Here is an 18,221-nt window from a genome sequence, read left to right on the forward strand (position 1 = left end):
GTTGTCGGTTTTATCCGACAGAGAATGCTCTTACTTATTATTAATATATTCCTTGTCGGTTATAGCCAACACAAGTTCTGTCGATTTTATATATTTTATGTCGGTTTTATCTGACAAAGAATGCTCTTATTTATTCATTATTAATTTATTCTCTGTCGATTATATCTGACACAATTTCTGTCGGTTTTAAAGTATTTCTGTCGGATTTTGCTTAATATCTAATAGTGATCCATGTTTCTTGTCGATTATCATAACAACACTAATAAATGGTTTCGTAGTAGTGAACTTTTCTTTAAGAGTGCATTTGTTACCCCTCTTTATGAGGGACTGGCTTAGACTGGCTTAATTAGGATTGTAATCCAACGTTTGGTATGGTCTTGGACTAGAATAAATAAGACTCACCTCGATTAAAAGGCGCTCTGAGCTTCGCTAAACCTGTTATCTAGTCCCAAACTTTTGCTTGGTATTAAGTGGGACTAAAAAGGAAACGAGCCCGACATCCAGTCCTAAGCTTTCGCTTACTAAACCTTGACATCCAATCCCCGGGCTTTGCCTTATTGTTCTTCAGCGTTGTTACCATGGCCAGGCCATTGACAGTGCTTGGCCCGAGCCTGGAGAACAACTATAGCTCACAGCCGACACGACGTCGTTGTCGGCTAAAATCGGCGTGTTGATAGAGGTCATGGTGACGCTACCATCGCTGGACATTACTACCAAGAAGCGAATCAAGTGGTTGGCAATGAAGAAGGTTAGGGAGAATTTGTAATGCGGTCGTCTGCCATCATGGATGGCAGCAAGCAAGTGGTGCCGATGGATATCTCGGACCCGTGGTTTAAGAAGTTTCAGGAGAGGGATAAGCGCGATCCCGAGTATTTGAAGGGCTTCACTTTGTAATTTTGTAAGCTCTACTCAGGTTTTTTTTTGGTTTTTGTTTTCGAAAAGTTGAATTTTATAGTTTGTAATTGTAATGTGTTCTTATGAAAATTACTATTTTATTTGGGAGTTTTTGCTCAATCCAATTCCAATGTAGAAAAATTAATTATTTGGTTGCGATAAAATCAAGGGAGAAAATTAATTAGGTTTTTAAAACACTTCATAATTTTTACACTGATTAGTCCAATCTAAGTAAATGCAGTTTAGCCTATGAAATTAGTCTATTTTGAGATAGTTCGGTGCGACAAACACACTCTAAGTTTGTCACTTGTAACATTTTTTTATATGAATGAAGTTTATGTTTGACCAAAAAAATAAATAAATTGGGGAATTGTCAACATTGGCCTTGATGATGTTTTTATATTATTTAAATATATAAAGTATCTCACCACAAATTAAAGATAAACTAATCTAACTTATCATATAGCTCTGATACTGCATGAGACTACAACGTACATTTGACGTTTAAATAAAACAGTAAAGCAAAACAGAGTCGATGACCCACAAAATCCATCTATAAGAATTCGACTCCAATTGAAGTTGCTCATGGTCGCTGAACCGACCCTTGGGTTTTGGCCTTGATTATGTTCGTTGGTCGTGGTGGCGTTTGACAACACATGCAGTACTTGCTGCTTAACGCCAAATTGAAAGGCATCGAGATAGGGAGGGAAGGCCTTCATCTACACGTATTGAGGTCTATATATACGGTACTTTTACTATATAAAAAAACTTTTTAACCAAAATAGTTCCTGAAATTTTCATAACACATAACTTTGGTCCATAAGATTTAAAATCAATAGAAGTGGTCATTGAGATTGTTCACCATCCATTATTTTGGTCCTTCATTTAAAAAACTCCGTTAAGTGGTCCTGAGCTTTTTAATGAAATGATCAAAATGATGGATGATAGACTATTTCAGGAACCAAAGTTATGTGTTATGCAAATTTTAGGGACCAAAATTATGTGTTTGTAAATCTCAGGGACTAAAGTTATGTGTTATTCTCTCAACTTAATGGAGTTTTTTAATGGAATAACCAAAATAATAGATGGTGGACAATCTTATAAACCACTTCTATTGATTTTAAATCTTAAGGATTAAAGTTATGTATTATGCAAATCTCATAGACCATTTTTTACTAAAAAGTAAAAAAAAAAAATAACAACAACAACAACAAAGCCAAGTAAGTAAATTGCACCCAAAAAAAGGCAAAGCCAGAACAGACCTCATGGACCAAACCAAACAATGCACTACCGTCGTCATTATCATGATCGTGTACTTGTGCTCATGAACGACATTGAGCTATCAAAACCAAATCAAAACCAAAGTTGTCGTTTTCAAAAAAGAAACAATCATTTTGTTTTTGTTTTTGTTTTTTTTGACACAAATAAAGTCATATTAGTCTTCACTAATGTAAAAAAAAAAATGTGAAGTGTGTATATATATATACCATATATCATATATATATACATACTTTTTTTTAATGTAGGATTCAATATGGTCACCCACAACTAGGTATCATTATTCAGTAAATACAAATCTATATGTCGCTCTCGCATGTATTCCCATGATTCGAATGTGCGACGTTTTAACTAACCACAAGTATATATAATTTTATAGCTTAAAATATTTACACTCCTAGCTAAATGCAAAGCATTTGGTCCACTGATTACATATTAAATTATAATTAGCAACGAGTACTCCCGAGTGTCGGCAACTCCAAAGGTCAACATTGCCATTTAGTGATTATTAATAAAAATAATAATTATAAAGATAAATTAAGTTCTCATTTTTATTATGATTAATTGAAACCGTATTTTATTTATTTTTATCAACATTTTTTTATCTTTGTCTACATCATTATTTGAATATTAAATTAATTTTAAAAGTGAAAAACTTATTTAATCAATTATAAATAATTCTTTTAGAATTTTGCACATATTTCTATTTTTAATTTGTATATTTTCAATTCTTTTTATACCCATCTTTTTTAAGAAAATTAAGTTACCTATAATTTTAATCATGACATACACCCACATACTTTTTTTTTGTACCCACAGTTTTAAATTTCTACCGATATTCTTTTAGTTTTAATTCGCACCCATGTGTTTCTAATTTTTATGCCCATATATTTTTTTTAAATTTTGATTTGTACCCATAATTTAAATTTTGATATGTACCCATATATTTTTTTATTTTATGAATGTACCCATATTAATACATGTATTTATTTTTATGTTTAAAATATATTAATAATTATTTTTAAAAATATGAACAATTACGTGGGTACATTAATTTTTTTTACTATAACTATGTGAAGAATAATATTACTCTATTATTGATTTTTAAATAATTATTATATTTCAAAATACTATTTGAATTCGTTTAAATTTCATAATATGTGAGTTATATAGAATTCATGAATGCGGGAGTTAAATTCCCTAGATGGTGCAACATTTAAATGTTGAACTTCAATCAAAATATTTGAATAAAGTAAATTTCTTTTGAACAAACGATATTATATACACTAAGGGAGAGGAGATGTGCTTACCCTCACATTTGGCTAGTAATAATGTGGTTCAAATTCCTCTTTGGCGACAATCAAACTTATGACCTTTCACTTACAAGTGAAGAGGAATACCACTAGACCCGTAATATTAAGTGGTTGAGTAATAAAATTTTATTTAATCTAACTTTTTTTGTGGAGCATCAGCTGGATATATATCATCAATAATTGAGTCCATGAGAGGCATGCATGGTTCAGTTTGATCCTTTCACTTTCAACTTTCAAGATCTTAAAAGGTTCTGTTTCTGTTAAGGATATCGGATATCAAACAATAAGTTAGTAAATAAATGGGGTAGCTGTAAGAGAAGCATCCAAATAACCCACTTGACCTAATTGTTTAATTCATTTGGAGCAAAGCATGCATATGGCAATATGCAGTCAGCCTCTTGAAGAAACACTATGCACATGTGACACCCTTCATCATACACATGGATATGCTTTGGAAATATACATATATATCTCTGTAAATTTAATTCCCTGTTGCCAATTTGTCGTGCCATGGATTCTAATTTACACACACGCATTCTTGCCTGCCTGAGTGGGCATACTCCCTCTTTCTCTTTGTGGTTGAGGAAAGTGATTTTCACACACATTTTTTTTTCGTGTACATTTTAGTTTATTTTTGACATTTGAATAGAATAAAGCAAAAAAAAAAAAAAAAGGGTTGAAACAGAAATATACAGAAGAACAAACACACACACACACACACACACACACACACACAAAATCATTTCCCATGATTTAGTGTTTGATGATGTAATATTATTCTTGGTATAAAGTATTGTGATGAGTGACACTACCAGTATGTATATGCAACTCAACCATTTTTGGACCAAATAATTAGTAGTAGTGTACTGTATGAAAATGCTTTTAAAATAACCAAAAGCAGTTTCAGATCGTCAAAAGCACTTCTAATCATGTTTGACAAAAAAAGTTAGATGTTCCTTGATAGTGGGCAACTTACATGTTTATTAAAAAATAATGCAATGTACTTCTAATAGAAGAACTTTCAAGGAAAATACTTATAAACATAAGTGTTTTCTAAAGAATCAATTCCAAACCAGCAATTAATATCGCTACAGTATCTAGGGTTGTTTTCAATGACATTTCGTCTTATTTTCAATCGACCCATTTTGTTTAACTTAGTTAATAACATGGAATTAGAAGCACATATTAATTAGTTCCTCAATATTGTTAAGTATAAGACATTCGACGGGTTAAAATATGAAGATGCATGATTAAGATTTTGCAAAAGTGTGCAAGGAAAAACAAATGTTATAATTTTATTCATGCTTATCATTATTAGTATTAGCTGTTGGAACATCACAATATTGCACAACTCAATCGGCAAAGTCCCGTTGGTTGCAGATCAAAAAATGGACGGATCAACCTTGATCTATATTCGGATCCATTTATATTCAAATTAATATATTTGATACCTATTCAGATCATTCGATCTGACTTGTCGATCTAGATCGAATTGGATTATTATTGGATTTAATTTAAGACCTAGAAAAGATTACAATATCATTAGTAACCTCATTTTTTTGTTATATTATTTCTCTTTTTTTATTTAAAATTTTTATGTTGAATAATAAGAAAATAGGATATAAGTGTATTTTTATTTCATAAAAAACTTAAACTACTCTTACACAAATGTATAAACAATATAAAAATTAAATAATATGTTATACTCAGTCTGATCGGTCAACCTCGATCCATATCAGGATCCATTTGTAATCAGACTATCAAATTCTAATCTTATTCAGATAATCATATTGGAAGTACCGATTCATATTCTATTAATTACATCATATTCAGATCATATCTAGGTCAAAATCTAATCCATTAGTTACAAAATATTCTAAATTTCTATATTTATGAATCTAAACAAGTGAATTGGTTCATGTCAATTTATAAATTATGAACTTTTGTCCAAATTCTAAGATTATTTCCCTCAGTACCGTCATTCAAGAATAGGGTTACCGTTTTTATTGGTCTTCTTTATGGGATATATTGTTTTTCTTTTATGGGAAATTCACTTTTTATATAAGATAAATATATAAAAAAAAATTGCTATGGTATGTGAACTTGTTTTTCTTTATTAACCTATTGGTACAAAGGAAAAAGTTCGAGAATGGAATTTACAGAAGAAAGAGGGCCAACCAACTAGGCAAATACATAAAATTCCATCTGTTAGAGATATACTTGCAAAAAATTAATTTGTATAAATTAATGGCACACCAACAATTAAACAAAAAGAGCGTAAAGAGACAAAGGGAGTGGCTACTTATATTTCTTTCTTCCGATTTGGAAATTGGGATTTTCTGTTATGACTGTGACCCAACACCAATAGATATCACGTCAAATATATACTTAATACAAATTATACAATTTAATCAAATTCCTAACTACTACTACAAAAATAAATTTTATTTTTAAAACAACCAGTTGGTGGTTTCATCTTGATAGTCTATTGTGTTGGGAGTTGAGAAGACTTATCGAGGTATTTCAGCATTCCTGACCACCATAGTGCGATTTACCAACGTCAAGAAACGAACTCAAAAAATACCGTGTAAAATATGAACCTAAAATTTGTGCCCAACCACTATGCCACCTCGTAGTGGTTGCCTAACTACTTCAACTTAACATCGGTCCTTTTTGTCTCTTGCCATGTGCGGCTGTCACTAGTTATTAATTCATTAAAACTATACTACATATACAATACAATAGACTATATATTTAGGAAACTGTTATTAGATTTCAAAATTTTCATTGTGCACTTCTTGCTAGTATATATTTCATTTTAGATATAGAAATTTTAGAGTGCGCGATTAAAATTTTACAGTGCCAATAATAATACTTTCTATGTACATGTATAGCTAGTTAAAAGAAATATAGCGATTTTTGTTTTTTTGCACAAATTTTTACACACGTTATTATGAGGCCATTCTGTAATATATATTTATACAACATGCACTTCGAAGAATACTGAACGGATGTCAATGAAAAACACTAAAAAATTCAAACTATATAAAAGAACAAAACTCAAAATTTATACTGCAGTAAGAATGAGTCGGGCTCAACTTTTCTTCTACTTCAAAACATTTGTTTAAGCAGCTAAAAGTGTGTCTGTGTCCACTCATCTGTCTTATTTTTCCACAATATACTAATTTATCATCTATATTTTAGTTGTAAAGTAAGTAAAATATAACGAGTGAGTATGCATAGCAGCGCTCATGTTTAATTTTAACAATAAAATAGAATATTGAGTGATTTGTTTGTAAATAGCCCATCATACTAGGTAAATGGATAAGTATACAACTCAATTAATCTACTAACTACCTTATTCATTCTTTAAACAACTAACAACCAATGGGTACATTTATCTCTTTAAACTGGTAAATTTTTTCCTTAAAAAAGTGTACAGCTGAATTTAAATGTTCCTCACCAATGAGTACATTTATCTCTTTAACTCTAAACCCTTTAGTGTTAGGAGATTAGATACGCTTTTGGACGTCGTGCTCATATATCAATCGTCACATCATGTAATTTACAAAAAATAATTTAAAATTTCAGTCTCTCCATCATCACTCTAAATGAATAAACATATAATATTACTCTCATTCGGAATAAATTCTTGAATTTTATCCGGATGTGAACGCCAGTCAACTCATCATTTGTTATTTATTTTGTTAGGGTGCATGTAAAAACATTTTTCTGCTTTTTATTTATTTTTATTCTATTCCCTACATGGTTTATTATTTTAGGGCTCATTTACGTAACCATAATCAAAATAGAGGAATTAGATTGAGGAAGAATTAGATTGAGGAGAAATTAAATTGAGGAGGAATTGGATTGAGGAGGAGTCAGAATCGGATTCCTGTTGAAGCTGTTTACTTAAATGTTCTGGAATTGGAGTAAATGAAACGAAATTCATATAAATTTTTTACTACTTCACCTGAATCGGAATAGATATCACTATGATTACTAAAATGTCCTTATTCTTTTTGTTTTATTTCTTTCGCATATTTTTTTTAATAACATTTTCACAACATGTTAAACCTTCGTCTATCAGACTTCCCCAGCAGAAAATAAGAACTCTTCCCTCCCCTTTCCCCCCTTGCTTTCATCTTTCCCACTCACCCTACCCCATAATCATCACCCTCCTCCCCGCCAAGTATTTCAATTTCAAGATTTTCTAGGTTTTGAGTGATTTCTTCACCAGATATGTGGGTTTATTATCTGGGGTTTGGGTGATAAATTCTTGAATCCGATTTGGGGGAAATGTGGTTGGGTTTTGTGAGGCAGTGGCAGAGGAGTAAGGCATGGCTACATGGGGAGGTGGAAGATGTGGCACAGACGATGAAGGTGAAGCGCATGGAGCGATGGGTTTGTTGGGTTGAATAGCAGCCAAGCCCCAAATTGAAGGGAGCTATGGATGAGGACGTGGAGGATTTTGAGGTGGTGGAGCTAGAGGAGGTGGTAGAGCAGCAGAGAGCTACTGGAAAGGATGGCGGAGTACTAAAGGTGCAGGGCATTTTGGGAAGGAAATTTTGATTCCGGATGGAGCCTTCTTCCCGGAATTCAAATACTACATTCTTCTAGGTAATACAATTCCGACAATATCAAGAATTGAATTCCTGATTTTACATAGGACCTGCAGAATTGTTCATTCCGCTTAAGTTGGTAAACGGAGGAATAATCAGAAATGGGGAATGATTCCCATATCCTTTCCCCATATGTAAACACGGCATTAGAGAGTGTGACTTTACTCAAAATTCAAGAGTTAAAATATAAAATACAAACACCGAAACAAAATGATAATGATGTAATCAAATGACGAAAACAATTTTGACTTTGTTGATTTTGCAATGAATGATACTTGGAAAATGACTAAATAATTGATGCAAGCCAACATTGTCGCTTGAAACAACAGATATGTACATATACTGTTATACATATACATACACATACATACTATACATTAACACATAAATGTTCACACTCGTACTCTCGACCCCCCATTGTGCTACATGGTTGACTTTCACTACGGAGTAGCTCGCCAATTCCGCATTCTATACCAGATGGACATTAATTCATAACGCTCCTTGCAAGCATTGATATAAACCAATTAGACTTACATTTAGATTGCTTAGGGCTGGTTTGGTATTGCTGTGCTTTGAAAAAAAACTACTTCTGCTGTGCTGTGAGAATAAGCAGCTGTGAAATAAAGCAGCAGAGTGTTTGGTAAACTTTTTTGTAAAAGTGCTTTTGAAAAAAAAAAAACAGTATTAGAGTGTTTGGTAAACTTTTATGTAAAACAGATGTGAAAAAAAGCCGGTTTTTCAAAGCTAGGTTTTGCAGCTTCTTGTTTTTGGCTTTTTTTCATCCAAAACTGTGAAAAAAAGCTAAAGTTGAGTGTTTACCAAACACAAAAACAGCTCCCAGCTTTTTTTGATAGCAGCTTTTTTCAGAATCACCTCAGTACCAAACCAGGTCTTAGTCTGTTAATTTGACGCGTCAAACCTAATTGTCAATTTGCTTTCTAACTATGAGCCTAATAGACTGGCTCTCTCGTTTTGTTAATATTAATTTGGTAAGTCTTTATCATTGATATAAACCAATTAGACTTACATTTAGATTGCTTAGTCTGTTAATTTGACGCGTCAAACCTAATTGTCAATTTGCTTTCTAACTATGAGCCTAATAGACTGGCTCTCTCGTTTTGTTAATATTAATTTGGTAAGTCTTTATTTTGCCGAAAAATGTGCTTGAGTTCAATTCACATAAATACAAAATAAAGTTAATCTATTTAGGTATGCTTTTTTTTTTATAAATGACCTTAACCAAGCATAGAAAAAAAATATAAACCAAAATTTTTTTAATGTTATTGATTAAAAAAAAAAAAAATTCAAGGAAGGTAGACAGACAGCTATGAAATAGTTGGCCACCACTTTGTAAACCTTTCATAGACAGCAGAGCAGAATCTCATCAAATTTATCGCGATATTTTACCGGACTTTTCCGTATTTCGGACACCCGCTGCACGAGTCGCACGTGACACTCACCCAAGTACTAATGTGTCCTGTGCAACGGAAGAGGAGACTGACCTGCCTCTTCTTCCACCTCATCCCTCTCTCTCTTTCTCTCTCCTCCTCCGAAGAACAACTTCCGAACTCTCTCTCTCTTTCTCTCTTATTTGACAGCACACCGACTGTGACCGACAGAGAGTGAGCGAGTTAGAAGAGAGAGAAAGTATCGAACCGAATCGGACGATATCCACCGAAGCCACCGACAGTTCGCACAAAAAGCCCAACTCTTTTCTTGTTTTTTTTTTTTTTTTTTTTGTTGGAAAACTCTTTTCTTGTTTTTCTGCGTGTTATTTTACAGAACTACCCCTTGTCCCACCCTCCTCCACATTCCACTGCGCCACCGACACTCCGGTGGGGCACCCCGGCCCTTGGCCCGACCACCGTAACTGCTGCCCTGTCCTCCATAATCTGGGTCCCACCCTAAAACCCATTTTTTAATTTATTTTTTGGAGAATTAGTTTTTTTCTGGTTAATTAATTAGGAATTTAGGAGTGAGTAGATCCAGTTAAATAATCATCAATGTATATTACTTTCTCTCTCTCTCCCCCTCCCCTCTCATTTCTGTCCCTATCTCGTCCCTTCTGTGTTTTGAGTGTTGAATTTTCAACTCCCCCACTCGCTTTCAGATTCTCTCTCTTCTCTCCCTCTTTCTCTCTCTAGAAGTGAAAAAAAGTTTTAATCTTTTTACTCTCTCCTCTCTATAATTTGGCAGCAAACCGTGTCACAGATCGAAAGCCACCGAGTGTTCTTTTCAAGACAGCAAATTTCTTAGAGGACTCGGTCTCTCTCTCTCTACATTTCTCTCTCTCTCAAGAAAAGAATCATTCATTGCTCTCAAACAAAACCCTTTTTTCTAATTTAATTTTCTTTATTTATTCTAATTTCTTTAATTTCATCCTTTTTTATATTCACTCATTCTTTATTTCTGCCTCCCTCTCTCTCTCTGTACCTCTCTGTCTGCAAAGCTGTGATTTTATTCATTGTGTAATGTGGGGTTTTTCTTTCTTGTAATGGGTGCCTGAGAAGAGAGAGAACATACATAGAGAGAGAGAGGAAGAAGAAGGAGGCAAAGCTTTGTTTTTTGGGGGTTTTGAGTGATGAGAAAGGCAGAGGAAGTGGTGCTGTGAAGTGGATTTCTCTCTCCTCTCTATCTATTTGGGTAGAGATTGAAGGCTCTCAGATTGTGTGGGGTGACTGAGTGATATCAGCTATGGATACCAAAGGAAGACTTATTGCAGGTTCTCACAACAGGAATGAGTTTGTTCTCATCAATGCTGATGAGGTTTCAAGAGTAAGTCCTCTCTCTCTCTCTTTCTCCCCCTTCCCCTCTCAACCTTTCAATTTCTGCTACTGCAAAATGTTAACAGCCTTCCAAATCTGTACATTTTCTACATTTTGCAGATACCTATTTGCTCATGCTTTCTCTCTCTCTAGCATTTGTTAGATCCTGAAATTAATACATTGGATTTTTCCTTCTATTTCATCTGATGGGTTTATGCCATTTTCCACCTCTTGCTAGTTATTTGTAGCAAAAAATTCTCTTTCAGTTCAGATTTACAAGCTGCAATTACAAAAGTTTTGAGGTTTTAGAGGATTAAATGGATTTTCATTCTATAGAGCTTGCAATTGTGTTTCCGCAACAGTTGATTTTGTACGAAATCAGCTAGCAGATGGGGGATTTTTTTGCCCTCTTGATTTTTGTTGTTTTGTTAATTGTTTAATCTTCCTGATCTGACAGAGATTGATAACGTTTTGGCACTTTATGAATTTGCAGGTAACATCTGTTAAAGAACTGAGTGGGCAGATTTGCCAGATCTGTGGAGATGAGATTGAGATTACAGTGGATGGGGAGCCATTTGTTGCTTGCAATGAATGTGCATTCCCCGTTTGCAGATCTTGCTATGAGTATGAAAGGCGCGAGGGCAATCAAGCTTGCCCGCAATGCAAAACCCGATACAAGCGCATCAAAGGTGAGTCTCTCTCTGTCTTCACAAATTTAATGCCGAGCATTCATGATGATTCTCGAAATATAGTACTGAAGATTCATCTTTTTGATAGGGAGTCAAAGAGTTGAAGGCGACGAAGAAGAGGATGACATTGATGATTTGGAGAATGAGTTTGATATTGCTAGCAATGAGAGGAGAGATCCTCACAGCATTGCAGAGGCAGTGCTGGCTGCTCGCCTTAACATTGGAAGGGGTTCGCATGTCAACGGTTCCGGGATTAGCACACCAGCAGAGTTTGACTCTGCCTCCATTGCCTCCGAGATCCCTCTGCTGACCTATGGCCAAGAGGTGAATTGGTTTAACTGCTTGATGTTCTCTTTGTCAGCGATTGCAATAATTGATCCGTGTCTGATAAGTTGAAATTCTTTTGTTTCTTTTTTTTTTTATCCGGTGAAGGATGTTGGAATTGCCTCTGATAAGCATGCTCTTATTGTTCCCCCATTTATGAGTCGCGGAAAACGGGTTCATCCAATGCCATCTTCTGATTCCTTTATGTCCTGTAAGTTCATTTAAGTCGGAACAGTTTTGTGGCCGTTGAGTCCGCTTTAATCGTTCTTAAGAGTGTGATTGACTGATTTTTGCCTTGATGATGCAGTTCCACCGAGGCCAATGGATCCTAAGAAAGACTTAGCTGTGTATGGTTATGGAACTGTTGCATGGAAGGAGAGAATGGAGGACTGGAAGAAGAAGCAAAATGAGAAACTTCAAGTGGTGAAGCACCAAGGAGGAAATAATGGTGGAGACAATAATGGAGAACCAGATGATCCCGATTTACCAAAGTAGGTGTTACTTTAGAATATGTTGATATTCCTGTGACTGTCCTTATCTTATTGTGTGAAATTGTGTTCTTTAGGTGTTAGAGATTGGTTACGTTTTTTATTAGTTTATTTTTTGTGTATTTTTCTTCTTTACATCAATTATGGAGAGAAGAATAATGTTGCTACTTGATATGAATCAAAACGGATACTGGTTAGGTGTTGGAAATAAGTTTTCGATGTAAACAACTTACCGCCATGCATGTTAGTGGAGAATCCAAATGGTGCAATATTTATTGTCTTTTTTGACATAAGGTTAAAACTTAGCTCCGTCACTACTTAAAAAGTGTTATAATTGTGTTTCAACCAATGAGAGCTGATGATTTTACTTTCCATTTTTACAGGATGGATGAAGGCAGGCAGCCGCTTTCGAGGAAGTTGCCTATTTCTTCTAGCAAGATAAATCCTTATAGGATGGTAATCTTACTCCGTCTTACAGTTCTTGGCCTCTTTTTTCACTATAGAATTCTCCACCCGGTCAACAATGCCTATGGACTGTGGTTAACTTCTATAATATGTGAGATTTGGTTTGCCATGTCATGGATATTGGATCAGTTTCCTAAGTGGTATCCAATTGAGAGAGAAACGTACCTTGATCGATTATCATTGAGGTAGCCTCCTCTCTCTCTCTCTCTCTCTCTCTCTCTCTCTCTCTCTCTCTCTCTCTCTCTTGTTTCTCATTGGATGCAGCTTTTTGAAATTTGCTCTAATCTAGTGTGAAAAAAATTTGTTCAGGTATGAGAAAGAAGGGAAGCCATCTGAGTTGGCTGATCTAGATGTGTTTGTTAGTACTGTTGATCCTATGAAGGAACCTCCACTTATCACAGCAAACACGGTCCTGTCCATCCTTGCCGTAGATTATCCGGTTGACAAAGTTGCATGTTACGTATCAGATGATGGTGCTGCAATGCTTACTTTTGAAGCCCTCTCAGAGACATCTGAGTTCGCACGAAAGTGGGTTCCATTCTGCAAGAAGTTCAGCATTGAACCCCGTGCCCCAGAGTGGTATTTTGCTCAAAAAGTTGACTATCTGAGAGACAAAGTCGATCCGACATTTGTCAGGGAACGTCGAGCCATTAAGGTTAACAGCCTTCTTCATCTGTTTGATAAGTTTCTTGCCTGGCATGTAGTTTCTTGGATAAGTAATCCAAAATTAAAAAGGATAGGTGTCACTAACTGTTAGTACGAAAGACAACCATTTTTCTAAGCTTTTGGTACCCAAAAAAGAAAAAGAATTTTCATAATATTTCTTTGCATCATTATAATGAGACTTCTGGTAAGTGCTGGCTGATGACGTCTCTGATCGGGTGTTGTCATTTTTTTGGTACAGAGGGAGTATGAAGAGTTCAAAGTTCGGATAAATCTGTTGGTTGCAACAGCACAGAAAGTTCCTGAGGAGGGTTGGACAATGCAGGACGGGACTCCATGGCCTGGAAATAATGTCAGGGATCATCCAGGGATGATTCAGGTGAGGGGCAGTTCATTAATACGTTTATGTTGAAGAGCAAATCCAAATGTTTTGCAGGCCCTTTTACACATTATAATTGAGTATTCCTAAGATTAATCATTTTTTTTGCAGGTTTTCCTTGGTCAAAATGGTGTTCGTGATGTAGAAGGAAATGAATTACCACGTCTTGTTTATGTGTCTCGTGAGAAGAGACCGGGTTTTGATCACCACAAGAAAGCTGGAGCTATGAATTCTTTGGTAGCTCTCTCCCTCTCTCTGGGAACTCTTTCTCTCTGAACTTTCTTATGTTTTCATTTGTCTAATTGTTATTTACTTTTTGGCAAAATCTAGGTGCGGGTATCAGCAATCATCTCAAATGCTCCTTACATACTGAATGTTGATTGTGATCACTACATAAACAACAGCAAAGCTCTTCGTGAAGCAATGTGCTTCATGATGGACCCCCAATCAGGAAAGAAGATCTGTTATGTACAATTTCCTCAAAGATTTGATGGGATTGATCTTCACGATAGATACTCAAATCGCAACGTTGTATTCTTTGATGTAAGGGCCTTTTTCTTTGTTTATTTTATTCTAAAAGTAGGTGTGAGAGTCAGTTTCAAAAACATGATTCTTTCCGGTGGAAGCTAATTTCTTTTCATAATTTGAATGCAGATCAATATGAAAGGTTTAGATGGGATCCAAGGGCCTATTTATGTCGGAACCGGGTGTGTCTTCCGAAGGCAGGCACTCTACGGATATGATGCTCCTACCAAGAAAAAACCACCAGGGAAGACTTGCAATTGTTGGCCAAAATGGTGCTGCATGTGTTGTGGATCTAGAAAGAAGAACAAGAAATCCAAGTCAAATGATAAAAAGAAGAAGACCAAGGATACCTCAAAGCAGATACATGCACTAGAAAATATTCAAGAGGGAATTGAAGGTAAGAAGTTGTTTGCATGACTACCGTTGTTTGTTTTCTTGTTACAGATTAATCTTTAATTTCCTTTGCTCAATATACTTGCGAATGTGGATTAACTCAGATATTTACATTGCTACTATAACTATTTGCAGGAATAGATAATGAGAAGTCATCCCTGATTCCCCAAATAAAATTTGAGAAAAAGTTTGGACAGTCGCCAGTTTTCATTGCTTCAACACTTATGGAAGACGGTGGAGTTCCAAAGGGAACAAGTTCTGCATCACTCTTGAAGGAAGCCATCCATGTCATTAGCTGTGGCTATGAAGATAAATCAGAATGGGGGAAAGAGGTATGCTGTACCATCTCAGAACCTAGACTAATGATAGACTCTCAGGTGCTTAAGATTTGATGTTTGGCATTTTTCTGTTTTCTAAATCTTAATTATTTTCCAGGTTGGGTGGATCTATGGTTCTGTTACAGAGGATATCCTAACAGGCTTCAAGATGCATTGCCATGGCTGGCGATCTGTGTATTGCATGCCCAAGAGGCCTGCATTCAAGGGTTCTGCTCCTATTAATCTTTCAGATCGGCTTCACCAGGTGCTTCGGTGGGCTTTGGGATCTGTTGAAATTTTGTTGAGCAGGCATTGCCCTATTTGGTATGGATACGGATGTGGTTTGAAATGGTTGGAGCGCTTTTCTTATATAAACTCGGTTGTTTATCCTTTGACATCCATCCCCTTGCTTGCCTACTGTTCCTTGCCGGCTGTCTGTCTCCTTACTGGGAAATTTATTGTCCCTGAGGTAATTTCCTCTTTCTATATGTACATGTGCATCAAAACTTTTAGATTTCAGCTAATATTGGCTTTCTCTGATTAACAGATTAGCAACTATGCCAGTATCCTTTTTATGGCTCTCTTCTTGTCCATTGCTGCAACGAGCGTACTCGAGATGCAGTGGGGACATGTTGGCATCCACGACTGGTGGAGGAATGAACAGTTCTGGGTGATTGGTGGTGCATCATCACACTTCTTCGCACTCATCCAGGGTCTGCTCAAGGTTTTGGGTGGTGTTAACACAAACTTCACTGTCACATCCAAAGCAGCAGATGACGGAGAGTTTTCCGACCTATACCTCTTCAAGTGGACATCACTTTTGATCCCGCCCATGAGCTTATTGATCATAAACATAATTGGAGTCGTAGTTGGAGTTTCGGATGCCATCAACAATGGTTACGAAACATGGGGTCCTCTCTTTGGTAGGCTGTTCTTTGCCATTTGGGTCATCGTCCATCTTTACCCGTTCCTAAAAGGTTTGGTGGGAAGACAAGAGAGACTTCCCACCATCATTGTGGTGTGGTCAATTCTTCTGGCATCCATATTCTCCCTGCTATGGGTCCGAATCAACCCATTTGTGAGCAAAGGTGGCATTGTACTAGAAGTTTGCGGGCTGGATTGTAACTGAGGTACGCACGCTATACAGTGTGAGTTGTGTAGAAAAGCTGTTTGGACAGAGCAAGAAAAGATCCAAGTTCCAAGTGCACGGCTGAAGGAAGGTAAAGTTGTTTCAAACAGTTTCTGTTCTCAAAGATAAATCTTCACGGTTAGAGCAATCGTGGGCGGTTGGTTGCGTGTAGATACAAAGGGATTGGATCAGACACATGAATTTGTTTTGCAAAGTGTTCGTTAATTCTTTGATACATGGATTTTGGAAGGGGGATTGTATTGAGTTCTGTCTGTAATCCCATGGGAAGATAAAGGAGTTTTTCAGTGTTGATTTATAAATTTCTATTCCCTTTTTGAATAAGGGGTTAATATATAAACGTCGTCGTCTTGTGCAGTAATTATTGAGAACCCCTGCTGCAGTCTTAGGTCATGTATTTTTTTTTTTTTTTTTTTGAGATGTCCAGAATGTGTTTTGCCAAAAACAAGGCAATTGTTCTTGTATGTGTGCTTATTTAGAACAACTCTCAAACTCTCAATAAATGTTTGGTTTCATTTCCTTCTGTCGGACTTCACTTGTGCTTTCCATCTTTGATTGTAAGTGTGAATCTGAATTCGCACTTCAAGTTTGTGTGTAATGGTATGGTGATGTCATTGTGGCGGAATGCGCAAACTCACGTCTTTTGTGAGTATCGCAGCCACCATTGCCACCATTAACATCAAACTCACGTCTTTTGTGAGTATTGCCGCCACCATTGCCACCATTAACGTCACGTCAGATCAATGCCGCTTCCGTTGCCACCATTAACGTCACGTCAGATCAATGCCACTTCCGTTGCCACCACTACCATTGTCGCTTTTATCACATCAGGTCCATATCTACAACCACTACATATCTAGAGATGGGAGTAGAATTCTCTCCTTCAAATTCTAACCCCTCCCCTCCTCACTTTCCTCCATCTCTCTCTATGAAGAAGTCAACATAAGATGACATGACGTCATTATGAGCCTTCAAATAAAAGAGGACTGGAGGAGATAGAAAATGGGAGGGGGGAATTTGGATCTGTTTTAACAGATTAGCCTAGTGCAAGTGGTATTGGATTTTTTTTTTTCAATTTTTGTCATTAAATTTCCAAATCTGAGTCCCGAATAATTTGGTTAGAAATTGGAATGCATTTAAAGATTTTGAAATTTCCATTTTTTCCCCAAAATGTTACAAACTCACACTATAAGAATCACAAAAAATTAAAACTTGTGTATTTTTATCATGTTTATTGTTAGTTTTGATAGTTTATTCTTAGGTTCTACATTTAACCACATAAATCTTTGAAATGAAAATTGGAAACCTTATTTCCGATGCAATCGATCGGAAAATCACCCATGGATTACCTGAAAAACAAGTTTAACCATTCCAATCTACCTTCTAAAGTTCCATCATTTTGAAGATCCAAACAGCTCAAAAACATTTCGAAACACAATGTTAAAAGATCAACGTGTGACCGAGATAGAATTTAAAATCTCTATGCATAGAATGAACTGCATGATACTGCATTTTGCAGACATTTTATTTTAGCATCAGACACATATTTGAAAGAAGCAATCAATTACATTAGCATACAAAAAATTGTTGTTCCATCAAGAGTCTCTAGAGGTGCTGATGACGCATGGCAAGGGGTGTGGTGATGGTTGTGCTTGTAGACGATGTTGTGTTTAGAGGTGGAAGTGGACGGTGGTGGTGATCAGCATGGCAAGATTGTGGCAACGGCCATGGAAAGATGGTGGTAGTGGCATCACAATGTAAGGTTAGCAAGGGTGGTGACAGCGGTGAAGACAATGACAAGATGGTGGTAGTATATGGTGGACATAATGGTAGGGGTGCTGAAGAATTTTTAGCTGACTAACGTAAAAAAGTCTCACACGAGTACATAACGTACCACAACTTAAATCAAATTGTCTCACTCCTATTTCACCGAGATTTTTTATGATAAAACTTTACATT

General features: G+C 35.9%; 1 protein-coding gene across 1 annotated transcript; it reads left to right on the forward strand.

Moving 5' to 3' along the window:
• The first annotated feature begins 10,309 nt into the window (after window positions 1–10,309).
• Window positions 10,310–16,781, forward strand: LOC103965250 (cellulose synthase A catalytic subunit 2 [UDP-forming]). The gene is made up of 14 exons (XM_009378275.3): window positions 10,310–10,882; window positions 11,366–11,561; window positions 11,650–11,885; window positions 11,994–12,096; window positions 12,193–12,376; window positions 12,757–13,023; window positions 13,148–13,493; window positions 13,743–13,880; window positions 13,992–14,117; window positions 14,211–14,423; window positions 14,535–14,802; window positions 14,934–15,130; window positions 15,234–15,584; window positions 15,663–16,781. Exons 1-14 carry the CDS (start codon window positions 10,802–10,804, stop codon window positions 16,242–16,244), a joined length of 3,288 nt encoding a protein of 1,095 aa, XP_009376550.2. The 5' UTR covers window positions 10,310–10,801; the 3' UTR covers window positions 16,245–16,781.
• The last annotated feature ends 1,440 nt before the right edge of the window (window positions 16,782–18,221 follow it).

The sequence above is a fragment of a genome, unplaced genomic scaffold (genome assembly GCF_019419815.1).
Source record: "Pyrus x bretschneideri cultivar Hongxiangsu unplaced genomic scaffold, Pyrus_bretschneideri_v1 Contig16, whole genome shotgun sequence".
In the NCBI taxonomy this organism is placed as follows: Eukaryota; Viridiplantae; Streptophyta; class Magnoliopsida; order Rosales; family Rosaceae; genus Pyrus; species Pyrus x bretschneideri.

Excerpts from the sequence above, each read along its gene's own strand:
- LOC103965250 (XM_009378275.3), top strand. The coding sequence starts at position 10,802 with ATGGATACCAAAGGAAGACTTATTGCAGGTTCTCACAACAGGAATGAG. Across the intron at positions 11,562-11,649 it reads CCGATACAAGCGCATCAAAG|GGAGTCAAAGAGTTGAAGGC; the intron begins GTGAGTCTCTCT and ends TCTTTTTGATAG. Across the intron at positions 12,097-12,192 it reads TTCTGATTCCTTTATGTCCT|TTCCACCGAGGCCAATGGAT; the intron begins GTAAGTTCATTT and ends TTGATGATGCAG.